Source organism: Peromyscus eremicus, chromosome 8a, assembly GCF_949786415.1.
Source record: "Peromyscus eremicus chromosome 8a, PerEre_H2_v1, whole genome shotgun sequence".
Lineage (NCBI taxonomy): Eukaryota > Metazoa > Chordata > Mammalia > Rodentia > Cricetidae > Peromyscus > Peromyscus eremicus.
This window is the reverse complement of record NC_081423.1, coordinates 6341858-6364916: the sequence shown is the minus strand read 5'-3', so window position 1 is coordinate 6364916 and position 23059 is coordinate 6341858. Positions and strand designations below refer to the sequence as shown.

The 23059-nt window shown below is 38.6% G+C and overlaps 1 protein-coding gene across 1 annotated transcript in view; it reads left to right on the top strand.

Annotated features, from left to right (window-relative positions):
- Positions 1-21756, top strand: part of Hapstr1 (HUWE1 associated protein modifying stress responses) — a 30099-nt gene extending 8343 nt beyond the window's left edge. Inside the window, exons 3-4 of the mRNA XM_059270022.1 lie at positions 5777-6052; positions 20848-21756. Coding sequence (XP_059126005.1) covers positions 5777-6052; positions 20848-21092 — 521 coding nt within the window. The 3' untranslated portion in view covers positions 21093-21756. The remainder of the gene's footprint in view (positions 1-5776; positions 6053-20847) is intronic.
- The last annotated feature ends 1303 nt before the right edge of the window (positions 21757-23059 follow it).

Sequence of the window (23059 nt, the reverse complement as noted above, 5' to 3'; positions counted from 1 at the left end):
GTGCTACTCTGCAACTTAGAAGAGTCCATACTAACTTGTTACAGAATTCTTGTCCAGAGTTGAATGGCTTAGTTACTGAGAATTAGTACCATAGCTAGGTGTGGGATTATGCAGGTTAGCTGTTCAGGACTAAGTTACATGTTCTGTTCCTACATCAAATGTGGAGAAAACTTTGCCTAACACATGGTTAGTTATCCAGCAAAAAGTTGAGGAAGGGGAGGACAGGGATTAGAGGCCAGGGATGCTTATCACCAGTAAGTAGCTGCTGTGATTCTCTCCTGGTTCCCATCTTTTGTTCTGGGTGAAGATTAGGAAAACATCATAAGTGAAAAAGAAGTTCTTAGTTTTAGGTACTAATTTCTTAAGGACTATAGGAGAGTTATATTCCTTAAATAATTGGGAAAAAGTTTCATTTTGACTTTAACTCAGATCCTTATGTTGTAATAAAATAAAGACATTACTCTGGGGTTGGTGATGTAGCTCAGTTACTGGCTGAATAATGCTTGTCTAGCATGCTCAATGGTCCTGGATCAAATAGCACCCCATAAACTAGGCATGGTGAACATATGGCAGTAAACCCAGCTCTCAGGAGGTGGAGGCAAAAGGATCAGAAGTTCAAGGCCATTCTCATTATAAATGAATCGCAGGTCAGCCTGGGCTACTGAGATCCTGTCTAAAAAACAAAACCCAAATATCTGTTTTTCCTTATTTGTTAGATTGTCGATGGTCAGTGTAAATTTAATTTTAAATTCCAGTGTTTTGTGGTTAGTAATTTTCTTTAGAAGTGTTGCTTTGATCTAGTATTGTGTCTTAGGCTTGTAAAGAAGATTTAATTTTTTTTTTAATTGAAGAATTGAGTTTTTTGGTGAAAGAACCGCCTCTCTCTTTTTTTTAATAGCATAAATGAATGAATTCATCGCTCTCTATTATATTTTTTCTTTTTTTTTTTACATTTTATAAAATCTTTATTGACAAATAATTCACAGTGTACAATTCGCCTGTTTGCACAATTTGATAGACTTTAGTCCAGTATCCTTATAGGCCCATGACACCATCACCACTTTCTATTTTAGAACATTGCTGTCTTCAATTTCATACACATGTATAAGGTGGTGATTACATTCCACCTTATTCTTCTAAATGAACATAATATTTGCAGTTGTAACCATTTTTAAGTTCACAATTCAGTGGCATGAATTAAATTCAAAATATTAATTACACTTATGATATTCATTAATTACACTCATGATATTAATTACATTTGTGGTATTCATTAATTATATTCACAGTATTCATTCAGTAACTATATTTATGATATTAATTACATTAATTGTATTGATTTATTACATTCATGATATTATGTCCTGATACTACTAAGTCCATTTGTGGGGCTTTTCCATCACACAAAACAGAAACTCCATACATAGGAAATCATTGCTCTATATTCCTTTCTTCTCCATCTTGAGATAACGAATAATTTCTGTCTGTATGAATTTGTATATTCTATATATTTCATGTTAATACAATTCTATAGTATTTGTCCCTTTTTTAAAAAAAATGTAAAAGCATTTTATGTACAACTGCAGGAGAAATAATACACAGATAGCTTGAACATAAAAACAGGTTATAATTCAAAAGTCCAGGGTTATTTGAAACTGGAAAATATTTTCTCTGTAGAAAATAGTAAAAATGATAACATTTCCCAATAAGCCCTTTTAAGCCAAATAATAGCTGAATTATACATGTAAATATTGATTAGATTCTGGGATACAGAAGAAACCTATCTTTATCTGTTCAGAGAGCTATGTTTTACTTAACTTGTGTAAGTGAGATTCCTGTTCATCTTCCCCTTCACTGTTTGATTTACGGCAGACATTTTTCTATAAGCTAATTCATAATCTACAAACATTTTAGCCTCCCCTCCTGAAAGTACAGCCAGCATATTCTTTCCTCAGCTTGATACGGTATAAATTCTTTTTTTAATGATATAATTATATAAGTTTAATTAATCAAAGTTAGCTCAAAGTCACCTCAGCATCTTTACTTTCTAAACACTGTGGGAAAACATATGGTACAAATTCTTATCCTAATGGTGAAATGTTTCGATAAAGGTTGCCCAGTGATTGGGCAAAACCAAAACCTACCATAAGCCACAGTCATCCTAGGGTCCTCCCTGCTAGGTAGCCTCCCTGGTTCTGTGGATTGCAGTCTGATTGTCCTTTGTCCTTCTAAGTCTGGGTTACCTCACTCAGGATGATATTTACCACTAGTTCCATCTATTTTCCTGCAAATTTCATGATGTCATTGTTTTTCTCTGCTGAGGTACTCCATTGTGTATATGTACCACATTTTCCTAATCCATTCTTCAGTTGATGGGCATCTAGGTTGTTTCCAGGTTCTGGCTATTACAAATAGTGCTGCTATGAACATAGTTGAGCATGTATCTTTGTGGTATGATTGGGCATTCATTGGATATATGCCCAAGAGTGGTATGGCTGGGTCTTGAGGTAGATCGATTCTCAATTTTCTGAGAAACCACCATACTGATTTCCACAGTGGTTGTACAAGTTCGCACTCCCACCAACAGTGGAGGAGTGTTCCCTTTGCTCCTCATCCTCTTCAACATTGACTGTCATTAGAGTTTTTGGTCACAGCCATTCTGACAGGTGTAAGGTGGTATCTCAGTCGCAAAACTGCCTCTTAACCTAGCTTTGGATAAGGCTCTTCGAGTCTCAGTCTCAGTTCCTCAATTGGGTTACCGGCTTTGCTGACTCACAAAGTTTTGTTATAAAAAACATAAAAGGCCTTAGGATGTACTCAGTGGCAGAATATGAATATACTCAGTGGCAGAATATGAATATAGCATGTACAAGGTTTGAACTCTAATACCAAAAACAAAACCCTGATGAGTTTTGGCTCTGTGAATTATGTACGAAAGTACTGCATAGAATGGCATGCCACTGTTGTTCTGGGAAAACCAGACTTTCAAATCTATTTTGGAAAACATTTATTTTTCAAATGAAACATAGACCATTTACTGTGACTCTTGTAATAAGGACATGTGTTGTGGTTTAAAGGGTTGGCAGTTTGATACTCTGAGGCTTCCTCTTACCTTGAGGTTTGCGGTCATTTTCCAGTAATGGCTTTGATTTTGATACAATAGTTCTGGACACAAGACTATCTCACAGTTTCTGTGCCCTGGGATTTTGAGCCAGGTATCTGAAACCCACAGGTTTAGATGTGTTCATCATCAAAACAGTGTTTATGTTTTGTTACCAAATTTAACTTAATCTTGAAAGATAAATCTTCCCCATTCTCTTCAGCACAAACCTCTCCAGTTAGGAGCTTGAAGAAAAGCATTTCTTTAGGTAGGGTGGGTTTGTTTGTTTCTTTCTTTTAATTTTATTTATTTATATTTTATGTGTAGTGCTCTGCATGGATACCTGCATCCCAGAAGAGGGCATCCAATCCTATTACATAGACGGTTGTGAGCCATCATGTGGTTGCTGAGAATTGAACTCAGGACCTCTGGAAGAGCAGCAGCCGAGCCATCTCTCCAGCCCTAGCAATTTTTTTTTTTTTTTCCTTTTTTTGAGATAGAGGGCCGGTTTCTAAAATCTTGATTGCTTGGATTTTATATTTTTCTTTGGTTCCAAGGGATAGGGTTTTTGTGCTTGATTGATTTTTCTTGACAGACTGCTCAGCTCTTTCAGAATTACTGATAGAGCTTTTTGAGATCACCCGAGGTTTATCTACTTTTTAAGAATGGCTTTCTCATCTTCTAAGAGTTGGAAAGTGCTGTGTGTGTGACCTTCACGAATACTGGTTTCTTTTAAATTGGAGTTCATGTCTGCTCATATATTTGAGGAAATGAGAAAGCAGCAGATACTGATTTCATGGTGATTTGGATTCTAGTTGGAGAGATGATCTCACTCTTGCCTTTTTATATCTGAAATTAGACTCTGCTTTCTCAAAGTTACAATGGTTTGGATTTTTTGGTTTTTAAAACGAGGTCTCCGTGTGTAGTCCTGACTGTACTGGAGCTTGTTCTGTAGACCAAGATGGCCTTGAACTCACAGAGATCCTGTTGTCTCTGCCTCTAAGTGCTGAGATGAGGGTTTTGGATCACCATGTGGGTACCTGGAATGGAGCAGAGGTCCTCTACAAGGGCAGTCAGTTACCTACTGAGGTATCTCTTTAGCCTGTTTGAACTTACTTTTTAAGAGACTAGACCTACTCCAGTGATCATCCCACTTTTTTGACCTTTTTTTTTTAGACAGGAGCTCTGTAGCTTTGGTGGCCCTGGAACTCATTTTGTAGACCAGGCTGACCTCAAAATCATATATACCATCTGCTTCTGCCTCCAGAATGCTATGATTAAAGAGTGCACAAGATTTGCCAACTGCTAAGGAGAAAGTCTTGTTGCAGGGTCCTGCTTCTACAGCTTCACTCTGCTCACCCTGCTTTTAGGGACGAGCACTGGGGATTGAGGCCAAGACTTTGCATGCTAAACTAGTCTGTGCCCTATTTAACTGCTAGTACTACTTTTTTTTTTAAGAACAGATTTATTCACTTTGGGATCTCTGTCTGGATGATTTGTCTTAGTGGGACAGACCTTTGCATTTACTATATTGATCTCCCCCCACCTTTTTTTTTTTTTTTTTTTTAAGAGGCTACTCTACAATTTGAGGCCAGCCAGGGCTACATAGTGAGATCTTGTCTTCCTGAAATAAAATAAAATAAAATAAAATAAAATAAAATAAAATAAAATAAAATAAAATATATTCCATGTGTTCTGCTAGCTCAGCTAATTTCAGAAGAAAATTGAGTGACTTTTAAACTTTGAGATATTGTTTCCAACTAAATAGAACAACTGAATGGCAGGGAATATTTTGCTGAACTGAATTTCAGTATATATTGGGAGGCTACTCTGGGGAAATTTAAGGCAAGGGAAGAGTTACGACTTACGAAAAGCTGCTGGTTGGAAGCAGACTGCAAATACATTGAGGGCAGTGAGTGGGGACTTTTGGTTTACTTGTTGTAGTACTCATTCAATGATAGGTAGATTTCTTCATTTCTCAAGTAACACCTGATACTCTTAAGATAGGCTAAAGTTTGCCAAGTTACTTTGACTAAAGAAAAGCAGCCTCTCTGTGTATGCAGTGTTTATCTTTTTGGTAGGGATTGGAAATAGTTTTAGAATTATGGCTTGAACTCTGAATTTAGACTTAGAAAATTAAATGTTTAACGTTATGAACATGACTAAGGTATATTTTGGATTATAAGATTACTTGTGGCTCGATGTAGACACCATTGAGCTGGTGGTCTTCCCGTCTGCTCTGTGTCCAAGGTGGGGGTCTCCTACTGCATCATCAAGGGGAAGGCCAGGCTGTGCGGCTGGTCCACACAGGAAGACATGTACCACTGTTGCCTTCACACAGGTTAAGTCGGAAGACAAGGGTGCTGTGGCTAAGCTGGTGGACCAATTATAACGACAGATAAGATGAGATCCTGGGTCCTAAATCTGTGGCTCGAATTGCCAAGCTGGAAAAGGCAAAGGCCAAAAAGCTCACCACTAAATTGGGTTAAATGTACACTGCTAAGTTTTCTGTACATAAATATAATTACAAACTTATCTTCAAAAAAAAATACTACTTGTAGCTTTAGAATGCTCATAGCTTACTCATTTTGGTTAATGTACAAAGTGGTTTTCTTTAGGAGCAAATGTACAGCTGTAATGATCACTGTATTTTCCTTTGCTTTTTTTTCCTAATAGAAAGCGTGGATACCCATCAGCGAAGTTTTGATATTGGAATTCAGATTGGCTATCAGCGACGCAATAAGGATGTGCTAGCCTGGGTTAAAAAGCGCAGAAGAACTATTCGTAGAGAAGATTTGATCAGCTTCCTGTGTGGAAAGGTTCCTCCACCACGAAACTCTAGAGCTCCCCCAAGACTGACTGTAGTGTCCCCTAACCGAGCTACTTCAACGGAAACTAGCTCATCTGTAGAGACTGATTTGCAACCCTTCCGGGAAGCCATAGCTCTGCATGGTAAAGCCGTTTAAACATATTTCTTTGGAAAATGGTTAAGAGTGTGCCTGTGGACCCATTTTCATGTTTAGGGTTAGGTCCAGTTATATTGTCTGTTTTTGTCTATATAGCAAATACTGGTTCTAGAAGTGTTGAAATAGAATGCAAGCTACGAGCTTACATTGGCAGCCCATCTGAAAGGTTAGTTTGAGCTTATTAGTATTACAGTAATTATTTCTGCACCACTGGATTAGAATTCATTGTTTTGCACTCACATGTTGTACATGTTTTTTTAGTCTTCTTGAGTCAAAGGGGAAATCTTAGTGTCTTCAGAAGTTATTGTTACAGTTGCTTGGAGTGCTTGGTCCATGGTAGTCAAGTAAGACAGGTAATTGTTGAGTTGGTTATCACGGGAACCAGGGACTACCTTTAACACCTTTGGTTGTCTAGTATAGAGAGTGAATTGATAGCCCAGGGGAAAGAGGTTGGAAGAGTCATATTCCCTGGATGCTGTCCCTCAGGTGCTGGGATTGTGAGAGGTATAGCCAATGACCGAGTCATCACTATTTGCCAGGCCAGATCTGTCATGCTCAGAGGATCTAGTATTCTTGGAGAGACAGGGAAATGTCCTCAGTGATAAATCTGTTAATTGTTGTCTGCTACAGACTTCCATATGAGAGAGGGTTACTTACTGTGTGACATGTTAAGACTGCTGTGAAAAAAACAAAAACAAAAACAAAAAACCAGCAGCCAAGTAAGTCTTGGTTGAAACCAAGATGGACACATGGTCAAACAGGTGACTAGCCAGGTAGAAGTGAGTTAGGTCATGCATCCTATTAACAGCTAACATTTTTTGGGATATAGAAATGGTCATAGGTCATCTAAAATAAGGCTAACCTGCTAATAAACAGTGGGATATGTATAAATGGCTTCTATATCATGGAAATTTTAATGTGTGCAGAGAGACAGCCATTTATTTGGCAACCATTCCTAATTTACTTTCTAATATCCCTAATGAAAAGAGGGGAGCTGGAAAAATGTTACCTCCCTCCACCCTGTTTCAGATTTACTTATAAGTTAAAGCACTTATTTCAAGAAGAAATTTGTATGAATGCAGTTCCTATGATGGCATACTATTTCTGATATTCACACTATTTAGGTAGGCCCCCCCCCAACCACACTGGATTAGTGTGTCGCATATTTCTTCTTAAATTTGGAAAAATAATTACAAGAGGTGTGTGTAATATGTCAGATTGATTTAGTGAATGGCAGCATGAGATAATAATTTCCTAAATATTGTCATTTTCTTCAAGTGTGTGGTTTATGGTTGAATTCATACTTAAAATATTTTTCCTACATACTAGTATCCTGCAGAGACAGTTTCACAAAACCGAAGCCATGCTTGCTAGATAACCGTGCCAGGGTATATACAGTAAAAGGGCAGCCCAGATTCCATGAGGAAACTCTGCTCCTAAGGGCCAGTGCATTTTTTCAGATTGAATTTGTTGAACCTGTGATTTATTATTTTTTGAACTTTGAGAGTTTTGTAAGATATAGTTGTAGAAAGGACTATTACTTATGCTTAAGTTATGAGGGCATTAATAAGTGTAACTATAAAATCAGTAAAAATAATTTTTGCCTGTGGTGAACTTACAGTAAAGTACAGTAAAGTTCAATACATATTTAAGCAGAGTGTACTCTTATTTGACAGGTTTGTACCTTTAAAGTCACGTAGTTAAACAGTTTTGGGTTAAAGTTTTAGGGCCTCTTCACAGAATTTTTAGAAACATTTAAAATTGAATGTTGTGTTCTAATAATCACTGTCAGTTTACGGGAGACTGCTAGTCTGATTTGGAGGTTTAAACAAGGGTATTTGGGTTAGTAAGAGGGCATTGTTAATTAAATGGCAAGATAGACAAATGTCTATATAGTATTATCTGATTTGTAATAAATTCTTAAGGTGATTAATTTGGAAACATTTTAATTAGGGTAGAGATACCAGGGTTTTTTGTGCATTTGTATAGTCAATTTTGAAATATAAAGTTCAAATTAGAGTACTACATTGGAGGGTGAGTCTAAATTCATGAAATTTTAGAGCAAGGAGGAATGAATGGAAAAAGAATATGGCGAGGCAGATTTGTGTTTGCAGTGGAAGCAAACATCATGTCCTTAATCATTTTATGAAAGGGACAACTTCCTTTTAAGTGTATTCATTAGTTCCTGGAACCCTTCCACCACCAGTACCTCCACCAAAAAGAGCTATCAACACATAAAGCCTGTCGTTATTGGAAGAAAAATAGCAGGGACTATTGAAGTGATTGCAGAATGTTTCATGTAGACAGAGAGTTCCAAAGAAGACCCCCCCTGACGGATAACCTCATCAGCTGGGAACCAGCTTAGTGTGAGATTTGGCTAGTTTCAATCAGAATTGGGTTCTATTTCAACATTTCCAACAAACTTTTTTTTTTTAAGGAATGGACTAAGATTCTGGTGCACAAGAAAATAAATAGACACCAGCTGTTTTGCTAATTGTTTTATAAAAACAAACTTGCTAATTGTTTTATAAAAACAAACTAGTACAGAGGACAATGCCCTGTATGAAACATGAGGCTGAAGATTCCAGTCTCATGTATTGGGAGCTTTAGGGTACAGTCCTTGTTAATGGATGAATCACTAGGTATTTGTCAGAGTCCATGCTTTTAACCAGATTTGAACAGAAGAATGGCCACTTGACCCAGGTACAAGTAGGTGAAGTGTGTGGTTCCTTAGGTGACAGTGGTTCTCAACCTGTGGGCCACAGCCCCTTTAGAGGACCCTTTCACGGGGTTGCCTAAGACCATCGAAAAATAACCATATTTACATTATGATTCATAACAGCAGCAAAATTAAAGTTATGAAGTAGCAACAAAATAATTCTATGGTTGGGGGGTCACCACAGCATGAGTAACTGTATTAAAGGGTCACAGTATTTGGGAAGGATGAGAACGACTGCTATGGGATTCTTTTTTTGTTTTGTTTTGTTTTGGGATAGATCTGTACACAGCCATGCTGGCCTTAAAATTCATAGAGATCCACTTGCCTCTGCCTCGAGAGTGCTGGGATTAAAGGAATTAAAAGCACCACTTACTGCTTTTCTTAAATGGAAGGTCTCATTTCAGAAAAACACTCCAGTTAATGCTCATCAAACAGTTTCAGTCAAAACTTTTAAGTGATGGTGGTTAGCAATGTGTAAGACTTGTAAGACTCACCTGTGCTTCATTTGATCACTTTTCTGTAGCATGTTGCTTATTTTCTGTGCACTGTAGAACTTAGTTATTAGATGTTACATTCATAGAAAATAAAAAATATAGGCTCATGCTAAATGAGTTTTTTTTTTGTCTTGGTTAATTCTCATCTTAAAATAACATTGAAAATCTACTGAGAGATTCTCCCACATTGTCTTTTTTTTTTTTTAAATTTTATTTATTTATATTTTATGTATGAGTTCTCTGCACGTATACCTGCATGCCAGAAGAGGGCATCAGATCCCATTATAGACGGTTGTGAGCCACCATGTGGTGGCTGGGAATTGAACTCAGGATCTCTGGAAGAGTAGTTAGTGTTCTTTACTACTGAGCTATCTCTCTAGCGCTGCCCCCCATTCTCCTTTTTATGTAAATAATAATTCATTCATGTAGACCAAAAATACCCAGAGTCCTTTGCTTTATTTTCTGCTTACCTTTCTGATGATATCCTTTCTCTTCTAGGGTGTTTCATTCTTTTTTGCTACTTTGGTTTCTGACCTTTTTCTCGTGTTCCTTGACTGACCTAAAGTAGATTTTACAGGATCTCTAACCCTGGCTGCCACTTTCTACAGGCTCTTTTGGGGGTTGGGAGGAGCTCTTTTAGCTTCCAGATTCTACTTCTCGTTTAGAACTCTCTAGGCTACCCATCGTATATGTTTTTGTCTTCTGATGCACATCTCTCAGGGTGTCCTGTGAGCATTTGTTACAGATGACATTGCCTTTTTTTCCTTCCCCAGTACTAGGGCTTGAACCTAGGGGCTTGTGCATGCTAGGCAAGTGTTGTACCACTGAGCTGTACATCAGATGACATTTCACACTCAGCAAATATATTTATACCATCTCCTCTATGTAGTTATTCAGCAGTTTGTGTAGTCCCTAGAAATAGATATGTGAAGAGTTCTTCCATTTCCTGTTGAGACAAACAGTTGGATGATTTATATTAATATCTTGGATGTGGTGTAAAATTTTTAGGGGGCAGAAAGGGCTATCTCATAGTTTAGCTTGGCTATGGGCAGGCTTGTGGAAGGGTCTCTGGAGAAGGTGTGTTTGGGCTTGGAGTGATCTACTATTGATTGCTGTTATTTCTGACATGATTTTGCCAGGCTGTCTTTTATAAAACCATTGGAATGATCTTTCTCCTCCCCCTCCCCACCCTCCCAGCCTTGTCATTGCCCTGCCTAAGATTTTCCTGTGGCTCTGCAAGGGCAAGTAGAAACCCACTGTAGTCTGGTTTTGATTTGGGATCAGTAGTCCAGCCCTACTGTTAAGGTCTTGAATCTCTTGTTCTCTCACAAATCTCCTTATCCACCTGTTTACACTGTAAGGCTGATCATGTGACTTGTGACACAGCTTTTCTCCATTTCTCTCCATTTTCATCATCATTTTTAACACAGGTTAGATTTGAATTTATGACCTTCCTGACTCATTCCTATTTCTTTTAAACTGTAAGACAGGGTCTCCTGTTGTCCAGGCTGACATAGAACCCAACCTTTCACATTTGTTTTTAAATGTAATTATTGTAGTAATATGCTACAATATATTGGTTGGTCTGCAACTCAATATGCGGAAAGGGCCTTGAGCTGGGTGGTCTTCTTTCTACCTCTGTAGTACTGAGATTGGAAATGTGTCTCATTACACCTGGCTTTCTGTTCTTAAAGCTTCCCTTGAACAGGGTCTCACTGTGTTCAGATGCTGTACTTTTCTGATGATTGAGACCATATTGTGTCATTCCTTTTGGCTTTCATAGAACCTAGCACAAAACATGGTGTAATTGTGCTTCTGAATTTGCCGTAAGGATAAATACAGAGGTCTGAGAAGTGACTGCAAACTCCACTTGGGGACCGAGAATCTTTGGAAAGAGGGAGTAATCCGTGTTACCTGTTTAATTAATTCCTGAGAAGGAATCTCACATTAGAACAACTGGAACTTGCTAGACCTGAGAATGAAACCATGAGAGGTAGTCCTTTTTTTAAAAAACAAAACATTAATTGTTTTTGACAGTTTCATACATGAGTACTGTATTTTTTACATCATTTCCACTCCATTCTCCTCCCTCCAACTCCTCCATGTCCTCCCTCTCAAATTTGACTTCTTTAGTTACTGTTTTATGTACATGTATACATAACTGTAACCTGTTTATAACACATTCTGTGTGTTTAAGACTGATGGCTTGAGATTGAAGACTTGGTTCTCTTGGCAGCAGTTGACCACTTGGAGCTCTCATTTAGTGTTTGTCCTTGTGAGATTTCCCTCCTCTACCTTGGAGTATCATCTGGTGGTGGTGGTGTGCAGGTCTTACTGACTTACTGACTCTGCTTATTAGCCTTTGGTGTATACTTTAAAAAAAGATTTTTTATTTTGTCTATAATTATTAAAAGATGCTTATCTTTTGAGGCTTGGTTTCACTGGAGCCTGGGTTGGTCTGGAGCTTGCTGTGTAGGTAGGCTAGCTTTGAATTTTTAGCTAGTAGTCCTCTTGCTTCTGCCTCCCAAGGGCTGGGATTGCAGACCTGGGCTTTTTAGTATACTGTGTATCAACATCAAGCCCAAAGGTTCCTCATTTAATATTCACCTACTCTGTTCATTGATGGAGAAAGGCTAATTTTGTTAGGGTAGAGTAGGTTAATGATAGAATAGGTTATTTGGGATCCATCTGGCTCTAAAATTTGTTCTCCTGCTCACTTACCTCTCTTACAGCTTTAGGGTGTCTTTTTCTAATACCCACCCCTCCCCTTTCCCCTGGGCTTAAGTGGGTGGGAAAGATCTTGGTAATTTCAGAAAAATTTCAGAAAAAATTAAAATTTTATTTGTCTGGGTTTCTCCTTTGAATGAATCTGGATAAGTGTTTTTGAAGATGGATGCTTGGTGGCCAGCTTTAGGTATCCTTGGCTTACTGTGGTAGGATGAGTAGTAAGTACATAGTTTTTATGTGTAGACCACACGTCCTATGCAACCTTGGACAATGTGCTTAAAATCTCTAATCTCATCTTTTAAAATGATCTCTCTATGAGAACCAAACCAGATTGCTTACCTTTCTATCCCTCCTTGATTCTGTGTAAATGTTCTTGTTTCTGACAGCCACGTCTTGCCTTGCCTGTAGTGGAATTTCATTCCACAGAGTTATTTTGAAGCTTTATTTTTTTTATTTTTTTGTAAATAAAACACACACACACACACACACACACACACACACACACACACACACACGGGTATTTTGTCTGCATGTATATCTGTGTTCTATTCGTGTGCATTGCCTGTGGAGGCCAGAAGACGACATTGGATCCCATGGAACTGGATTTACAGATGGTTGTTAGCTACCATGCCGGTGCTAGTAGTCAGACTTGGGTCTTTTTGGAAGAGCAGCCAGTGCTCTTAATCGCTGAGCTATCTCTCCAGCCCCTGTCTTACTGTTCTTGTTTTGTTTTTTGCCTGCTTATTGCTAAATTTTGAGCTTGATTTCTATGGACAAGCTAGAGAAATTGGTTCCGAGTTGCCCTGTTCAAGCTAGTGCTGTTTGGGGAACCTTAGGCTAAACTCTCTTCTAGAGTTGTTACCATGGAGATAGGTGCAAAGGTGCAGAATAGGAAGGCATATACATAGATTATAGAGGCAAGGCATGTTACCATAACAAACTTTACTCATCTGATAGTTATTAAGGCTTCACTCTTTGTCATCTTGTGACACAGGTGGTCTTTGTAGGTTACTAACTCTGGTCCACACTGACTCTTAAAAATCAAAGATAACTATTTTCATTCCAAAAACAACTTTCATGACATTCTTTACTTTTGTAAAACAATTAAACCCATTGGGCTTAGGTTGTAGGTTGTTCTTAGAAGTATACTATTTCTGATTCAGGCCTATACATGCTGGGACATCCCTTTGGCACTGGTGGGAATTACTGCTCTTACTTGGTATTTAGGTTTAAGATACCATGGTCTTGATTTTAAGTTACTTTTATGTCGAAAAAGGCAGCTTTGGGAGAAGGACTTGGGCAAACTCAGACAGGGGAGCCTTTATGATACATTGTAAAATTAAAAGAGAGAAACAATATCTTTTGTTGTAATTATTACTGTTTTTGTTTCTTTTCGGGAGACAGGGTCTCACTGTACATACTTGGCTGGCCTGGAATTTGTTGTGTAGACAAGAATGGTCTTGAACTTCGGACTTCAGGGAGTCTCCTGCCTTAGCCTTCCCAATTGCTGAGACTACAGGCACATAATATTTTTGCGTGTGTATATGCATGCTGATGATCAAACTCAGGGGTTTTGAGCTCTACTCTTGAGTAATAGATACCCCAGTCTTTGGAAAGGTATCTTTAAAAAGGATTACTTGGTAAGTTAGGACAAGTTTGTTAATATTCTGATCCTGCCCCTTAGGGCCATGCTGCGTCCTGACGTAGAAGCCTTTTCTTAAGGAAAAATTCCGCCCCTTTTTCTCTCCCTCCACTCCTACGAGGTGTGTACCCCTCAACTCCTCTCCGTTTTTCTCTTCTCTCCTATCTTCTCTCTTTTATAATAAACCATTTCTGTGCGGATGTAGCTTCTGGGTTGTGAATGTCCCCCCACCACCCCGCTGCCATGCCTACATGGATTGGGTCACCCACCAGCCCACCACTGCATTTGCCCAGCATACTAGCATGTTTCCCTGCATGCGCGGGATACACTCAGGAATCCCCACATAATAAATCATAACAAAGTCTTTTCAGCTTTGAAGGTTGAAGTCCTTTCGGTTTGAAAATCCTTTGTTTTGTTTGTGGATTTGTTATGGGTTTTGATTTCTGCAGTTTAAAATGCATATATGTATAAAGACAAATGTTATGTTGCCTTTCTGTAGTTTAGCACTTCTATAGATAACATTTACTTCGAGTAAGTTTACCAGGTGCTATTTTGCAGACACAGGAACAGGTAACTATAAAAATGATTAATCTTAAGAAATGTCTGGCCTGGTAAAATTAACATCATCCTGAAGCATGTAAGCCTTAGGACTCAGTCTGAGGCAGTGTCGTGTGTGTGTGTGTGTGTGTGTGTGTGTGTGTGTGTGTGTGTGTGTGTGTGTGTTTTCATTTGCTTGGTGGGGGGTAAAAGTCTGAGTCTTGTGATATTTACTTTATTTTCCTTGCATGTGCTAGACAAGCACTCTGGCACTGAGCTCCATCCCTAGCCACATCCTTAGCCTAAGTCAGTTAAGTTACTTGGCAGCTCCTTGGGTCTAGAGAATCTGGTGAAGCATGTAAGAAAAAGCAGTCTTTGGAATTTTGATTTAGTGGTATAAAATATGACAAGAATTCTTAGCTAGATTTCCTAATTCCTCACACACAGCATTAAACAGCTACCTTCTTTAAGAACCCCAGAAGGAAAGGTGTGACTTTAGGCAGCATGAGCCAATTAGATTTTCTTCTCAGCACAGATTTCCAGTGATTCTTTTGAAACATTCTTTGGCTTATATGTGGCACAGTGATTTTTAAAGAGAGAAATAACTCCATTTAGGAGACCAATGAACCTTGAACAGTACCTGGAAGAACTTTAATATTTTGTTTGTTTTTTTCCTTTCTTGCTTTCATTCTATCATGCCTTCTGATGCTTTAGCAAAACCATGAGAACTGTATCTTTTTGCTCTTTTTTTTTTTTTTTTTTTTTTTTTGAGACAAGGTTTCTCTGTGTAGTTTTGGTGCCTGTCCTGGATCTTACTCTGTAGACCAGGCTGGCCTCGAACTCACAGATATCTGCCTGCCTTTGCCTCCAGAGTGCTGGGATTGAAGGCGTGCACCACCACCACCCAGCAAAGAGCTATATTTTGAGAGCTAACACAGATGCTTAAAAGTTCTTAAAGTGCTGAGATAGTATAGAAGAAACTGCATTTTTTTTTTTTTTTTTTTTTTTTTTTTTTTTTTTTTTTTTTTTTTAATTGTCGGGACTGGCTAGAACCAACTTGAGGGTTTGTTGATGTCTCTTCTTTTTTTTTTTTTTTTTTTTTTTTTTTTTTTTTTTTTTTTTTTTTTTTTTTTGTTGTTGTTGTTGTTTTTCAAGACAGGGTTTCTCTGTGTAGCTTTGCGCCTTTCCTGGAACTCACTTGGTAGCCCAGGCTGGCCTCGAACTCACAGAGATCCGCCGGCTCTGCCTCCCGAGTGCTGGGATTAAAGGCGTGCGCCACCACCGCCCGGATGTCTCTTCATCTTTCACAGCCTGCAGGTACACACACACACACACACACACACACACACACACACACACACCCACACACCCACACACCCCCCGTTTTTTTTTCTCTCCTGAGGAAACACACTCCTGGTGTGTGTAATGTTATAGTGCTTATTGAATGTTGTAGCTAGGTGCATCTTGTTGGAGTACTTGAACTGTTGATAGCTTTTCAAAGGTCTAAAACACATACTTGGAACTTGATGTAAGAGATTTCAGCCCCAAAGTAATCTCCTAATCATTTACATGTGATTTTTTTTTTTTTTTCTTCTTCTGAGACCTGGTTTCTCTGTAACAATCCTGGCTGTCCTGAACTCACTCTGTAGCTCAGGTTGGCCTCAAACACAGAGAGCTCCACCTGTCTCTGCCTCCAGAGTGCTGGGATTAAAGGCGTGTGCCACCACTGCCCAGCTCTCTGAAGGAATTATAGTTTTTTCCTTCAAACCAGCCTTCAAGACCAAGAAAATTACAGCAGGGCACTTATAATCACATTAATTTCAGATGAAAAGTTGATATTTTCTGTACATTAAGGATAGATATTAAATAACTGAAGGTTTTGGAGAAAGATTAGACTTCCAATATTAGTAAGACAGAATTTTCTTGAACTTGTAATAACATTTTGTTGGATATTGTCGTGGAAGAATTAAAAGGCTATGTAGGTCTCAAAAGCCAGTTTACTTACTCTAGTACTTAATTCAGTAATCTGTTGGTAGCTATTTAAACAGTTGAATTATCTGAGTTTCATTTTGGAAAATTTCCCCAAGCTAAAAGGTTCAGTATCTTGTGATTTCACTCTAAAGAAACATAGAGCCAAATGATGCATTTTTCTTCTAGTCATTTTTTTCAATGTATAAATATTATTTCACAGTTGATCATACTGCATATATGGTACTGTATCTTGCTTTTCTCACTTAACGTCGTGAACCTTTTTTCCTGTGGCATTAAAAACTGTCTTTGAAAAATGGCTGTCTTTGATACATGGAAAACATTTTGGGCTGGCGGTATAACTGAAAATGTTTTCTTGGTGTGACACATGTACCTTTGTAATTGGCTTGATTTAGTGTGCTTTATTTCAATAAAAATTCAGTATTACAATTTACAGATTGGGGTGGGGAGTGGTATCTACTTTAAATGACCAGAACCTTCCCGGTAGAGTTATTACTATTTTTTTTAAATGACTGAACTCCAAAACACTACATGACATTGACATTGCAAGTGCTTGTACCTCACTTAGCACATTGTACAGGGAGCACTCACACTTGAGTGTACAATTCATTTCCAAGGAAGAAAAATACTTTTTAGGGCTCCCAGGCAGGTGGATACCACTTCAAGTTTGAGGGATTTTAGACCCACCTCCACCCCCACCCCTGATAATGCTGGCTGAGCAGTCTGCAGAGGGGCCTGAATGAATCTGTGATTTACGATCACCTTGTGCACTCCTAGGGCTGACTTTCTTCAAAGGGATCTGAGGTGCTGAAAGCCAGTAGAGCATAGATGGCAGCCTCCTCCTCAGTTGGGCTGTGAGGTTTCCTGGGTGGGAATTGGTTCCTCTTCTCTCTAGGACTTAATGCTGGGAAACTGGAGTTTTATGTAATCCATTATGCAAACAGCATTTCCGTATTAAAGTAAGCATGAAATGATGAACATGGCTTGAAAATAATAGTGATTATTAATAATTTATAATTAATAATAGCAATTTTTAATGATTTTTCATGTAACTTGGATTCCTATAATCTGGACTGCAAACTTGTTTCCACTCCACTGGTAGTTTTCAATGAATGATTAAATCATCCTGAGCTTTAAAAAAAAAAATTACTCATTTCAGATGGATGCAGAAACATGAAAACGTGAGTGTATGTTAAGCAATTGAGACTTTTTTCTGTCTAATGCTACCTGTTATGTTTTTCTCAAATGGTATTTCCATAGTCCTTTTGAAAATGTTTTTGGTAGAAATTAAGTTGTATGTCCTAAGGATGTACAACTTAGTTTTTTAGTTCTGAAGCATGTTTAGATTTTCTGTGCTTGTATGGGCTGATTGTGTTCATGTGGCTTAGCAAGGTTTTCTGAAGCAGCTTCAGTAGCTGTCACTGGTTTTCAAAATAAAATTTGGGCTGTTTAAAATGCTTTTTTCCCCGTGGTTGTAATCTTAATTTTTGTTTTTGACACTTGTGAAAAATCTTTGGGGAAGATTAGTAACTCAGACTTTGAGAAGATTGTCATAGCTGAGGATAGGTGACCTGACCTTGGAGCTAAAACCAGTTCTCTGTAGAGAAAGATGAATTTCCAGGTGTTATGAGGATTTTCAGATTGGCCAAATTGCTGCATGATGTATTTTCTTTTTCATGGAGTTGAATCAATAAATATTCACTGGAAATGATTAGTCCACTCCTTGATGGGGTGGGTGCTTTGAGCCTTAAGTTCATTACCACCATGAACATTCATGAAAGATAGTTGGTTCATTGAAATCCCCTGTAGTTTCATTTGCAAAAGGGATCCTGAATTATTAAAGTATCCCAGTTTAATTACCTAGCTCTTAGATTTTACAGTGTAATTATTATAGAACCTCTGCATCCTAGGGCAAGTATAAATGATGTTAACTGGCCATTGTGGCTCTTGACTCTAATTCAGCATTTGGGAGGCTGAGGCAGGATTGTTGTGAGGTTGAGGTTTTACTGAGCTACAGACAGTAGGACCCTGTTTTAAAAAAGAAACACACACCGGAGAAAAGGCTGGGTGTAGTGGTCCTTGCATGTCTTCAGTTCCAGCTTTCAGGAGGAAGATGCAGGTAGTGTGTGAGGCCAGCCTGATTTACTTACAGAAAGGGTAGGGCAGGTACAGACAGCTATGTTAACTGTTGGGTACCATCTAGTAGGATGTTACTGACTGTAGGGTTAGGAAGAAAAGCACAGCTTTCTCAGCAAGTTGTTAATGGTCTATGTGTAGGGATAATAAAAAAACCCAGCAGCTTTGGGATAGTTGAGTTTAAAATGATGGCATTGATTTAAGTGACCAGTCAGCAGCAACCTGGGTTTATTTCCTGAAATAAAGCCCTGAATTTCAATGAGTTTTGAAATGTGGGGCAGGACTCTGAAGCAGTGTTCTTTATCAGAGTTCTGTGAACATTATGTAACCAGGCAGTGTGTTAAGTCCTTCAGATAGATAATAGAAAGCCTGCCCATAGGACGAGATGGTTGACTGTGCTGTATAAGCCCCAGATTTTGGTTTTCTTGCATTTGTTTGTTTAAGCCTATGTGTTGAGGACAAAGAAGTGTTGTTCCTCATTGGAGCTATTAAGTCTGAGCTGTTCAGGAAGCAGTTAGAAATAAGAGTGGGCCTTTGAGAGCGAGATAGGGAGTGCAGTCTAAGGAGAGAAAGCTCCCAATATGTGACACACCTGGGGCAGAAGGAAAGCCCACACAGGCTGCTGAGGAAGCAGCTAGTGGGAGGGAAAGCAACATCATGAGGCCAGAAGGGAGAAGGAGAGTTAGTAACCTCAGGAGAGTTGTGAGCCTTATGGACTCTGGCTGAGCAAAGTCTGGAAAAGAAAACAAAACAAAAACAGTCCTGACTTTAAAAAGAACCACTAATCATTGATACTGGTGATATACAATAAATCTATGGTAGGATAAAAAGGGCGGGGTGAGCAGCTGTCAAGGCAAGCCTAAAAGGCAGGCTAACTCTGAGCCCTAAAACTACTTAAATTGTGTGTGTATGTGTGACAGAGATTTTTGAGATAGAGCTGTTCTTCTGTTTGAGCCTCTTACTATTATTATATTAAGGGGAGGCAGTGTAACAGTTCGTTAGTGTATAGACTCCCCTGGCCCTATTTGGCTTGAGATTTAGCTGTTGCTTACTGCCTGTTACCTTGGGTGGGGTGGGGATACTTTTGTACTGTAGTCTTGGCTTGCAGAATGGAGTCAGAGCTGTACATCTGTGGGTTTATTTGAGGACTGACAATGCCTGATCTGGGAACCATGCCAGGATCAGTGCCCTCCACCCCAAAGAAAACCAAAACAAAACAAAAAAAAAATGCTGACCTTTGAAAAGTAGAGAGGTAAAGAGGGATACTTTTGATTTTCCCTGATCACCATTGTAAAAAAGAGTGCATCCTGATGGGGTGACTGCTGGCAGACTAGGAAGTGGTTGTGGATGGAGAATGTTGTCTACAGGAAGTCTTTGAACAATAAGAACAACTTTGGGATTTAGTAGATTTGATTTGGTAGGTGCACAGTCCTTCCTTTTCTATTTAATCGTCAAACTTTTTTTTTTTTTTTAAACAGAATTCAAAATAAGGAGTATGGCCCTACTAGATCAAACTTAGAAGTTTGTTTTAAAGGATCAGGTGGAATTCTTACTCTTGGAAACATCAGTGATACTAGATCATTCTCTTTATTCAGGCAGTGCCAAAATATAAGTGAGGGAGAAATTCATGAGATGGGAAATGGACTATCCGTACTAGAATTTAAACTTAAATGTTACAGTTCATGTGTTCTGGTCAGCCATGTGCCTTTTTACAGGCTTATCCTGAACATTCAGAGTAGAATGTATGTTTCATTCTTGAGCTGCTCCCGTTCTAAGCAATGAAGGTTCAGAGTCAGTGCTGGGACATAGTCTGGATTTAAGAACCTGAATGTGAAGCAGGATTCTTTACCTCACCCTTCCTTACTCTTTCATCCCTGAAGAATTAGGGATGGTATTGACTTGGACTCTTGTGCTATCTTAAGGGTGTCTCTCAGATGCAGTCCAGACGTTGGATGATGATAGAGCCCTGTTTTGTTTGTCCAGTATAATTTTTAACAGTGATTTTTTAGGCTTAATAAGAGTGTTTGGGATGGATGATACATTACACAGTCACCTCATCTAAAAGGATTGTTGGACTAAGCCTACTCAGACCTGGAAATGTTTTCTTGCTCTCTCTACATACATTACACACAGATACACATCAGAGATATTGTAAGAATGGTAACATTGGACCAAACAAAATGTCCTGCTTCAAGCAAGTACCTCCTGTCCTGGTCTGTAAATTGTATATAGTACTTGCCTAATAGAATAGATGGGAGAATCTCAAATCTTTTTTTCATTCCTAGCTGTGCTTGATACATCTAGCTTTCCATCATTGCTAGTTGCCATTATTATGAATAATGGTTGTATTGGCAAGAAAATGTAGGTCAAAGCCAGATGATTCCTTACAGAATAAACTATTATTCACTGCTGACCCCGTACAAAGAAAACCAGCAGGCGGCACCCTTTGACACTGTGACAACATGGAAAGTAGAGTGGGTTGCTTTCAAAAGGGTCGACTAATTGAGCAACTCTAAAACCTCTTTTCTTCTTCCTAGGTCTTAGTGGTGCAATGGCTAGTATAAGCGTGCGTTCGAGTACCCCAGGCTCTCCTACACATGTAAGCAGTGGACCGAATGCTAGTCGAAGGAGAAATGGACTCCATGATGTCGATTTGAACACTTTCATAACAGAAGAAATGGCACTCCACTTGGACAATGGTGGAACTAGAAAGCGTACCTCAGCCCAGTGTGGCGATGTCATTACAGACTCACCAACTCATAAACGCAACAGAATGCTCTAAACTGCAGACATTTTCACACCCACCATGCTGCTTGAAAGCCACTCGATCCTCAACATATACTATTATTGCAAAGGAAACATGAGGCCATCTTCCCTTGTTCACTGTTTAAGACAAGTGAATTCTCTATTGGTTGCCATAAAAGGAAGTTTTAGGTATTTACAGTAGATGCCTCCTGTAACTATGGCTTTCTCAAACTATAATCCTAGCAGAGGACATGAGATAATTGTGTAGTCATTAGCAAGATCATCATAGGCAAACATATATCCGTTCCAAGGCTAAAAGTGACCTTAACTGTATTTATTCTCAAAGGGAAAGGAAATATCAGATGTTTATTTGGTTATAGAATGCTTTCTTATTTTTATTTTTTGGTCCATTTCCTGCTGTGTTGAGTATTTTTGCTTAAACAGTATTGCCAGGTTCCTACAATTGTCTAAAACCTTGATCTGGCTTGTAAGCTAGATCTGCAGGCTTCCATTTTTGCAGCCACATTGAACCACACACCTGGTTTCCTTAGTGATAGCGTGCAATTTCTGATGATCAGATTATGCCCAGTTTTCAGTTTTCGAAACAGTTCTAACTCTGGTGATTGTGAGATGTAAAGAGGTGCTATGATGGTCATGCAAGTAATACTTAATACTGAATCAATACACAGAACTTTATTGGATTCACTTTGTGTGTGTTAGTGCTCTGAAAATAGCAATATTATTAACCTGTCCCCAGAATAACCCTGTGGGCTTCAGATACTCAGTTTTAAAACAAGTACTACTTCCTACGCCGGGTACTTTACTTATGGTTAAACACAAACTGCATTCAAAGTGACCTGAAAAACAGGTCATGATCTTGGAGAGTGGGCTTCCTTTTTGGTTTGGTAGTAGTGAGAGGAAATGGATGGTGGGAGTAGGTATTTATTCTTTAGTGGTTTTTTTTTTTTCTTTTCTTTTGCATTTTTATGGATGCCCTACTGTGTGTAGTTGTCATAGTGGGTGGAAGATGATAAATATGTTTTATCTGCTACTAATGTGAACATAATTTAAATAGCAAAGCCCAACTTTTCCTGTCCCTCCATTCCTCTCAGAAGTGCAGTTTGGAATTTCATTCTGGAAAAGATGAGATCGCATGGAGATTCTCTAGATGTTAGGTAGACCCAAAGAAAAGCTCTTGGAGTCCTCTTTGGGTAAATATAAGACCTCTTGTAGCTACAACATTTTAGAGCATGCTTCATCTGCATTTTTACTACCTGAACTGAATGGTAGTCTATTTAGAAGACTGATGTCAGCCTGCCAGGCACTGTGATCCATTCTATCCTGTTATATTATATATCAAGTAGGACAGTGAAAATGTTTCCGTGCAAACTTGTAGTCCAGTTCAGTTACTTCTGTTTTTATCCTTAATAACCATTGCAAATCGTGTAAGGGGTTTTCTGATAATTACAGCACTTGGTTGAAAGTTTGCAATTTTGTCAGCCATTTAGTAATACCTTTTTGTGAAGAGACCTTGCTAAGTTAACCATTACTGACTGAGTGGGATGTGAGTGGAATGTTAGGAATGTTGTGTGAATTGAAGTTCTGTATTCATTATAGATATAGCCCTTATTTAAAACTGAAATCCATATTCAAACTAGGAATGAAAGTAAGGTATTTCTCAATTTTTGCAAAAATGGAGCTTTCTTTTGTTTGTTTAAAAAGCAGGAAGAATTACAGCAATCTGGCGTTTTACCTTAAACGGACAAGCCTGTCATCACACGTACTTCCAGGCTTCCCTTGGGATAAACCAAAACACGGAGTTCACTTTTGCTTTCCTGTGGTTGTGAATATAGATTCTGAAATTGGGGTTTGATGGTGTGATGGCTGCTGACAAGAAGCCAGAGCTCCTATTCCTAAGGGACTTGAGACCGAGGAACACGTTTCATCTCTTCCTGCCTTGGTTCTGTTTCCTCTGTCCAAGTTGAATAACGATGTTCTTGGTTG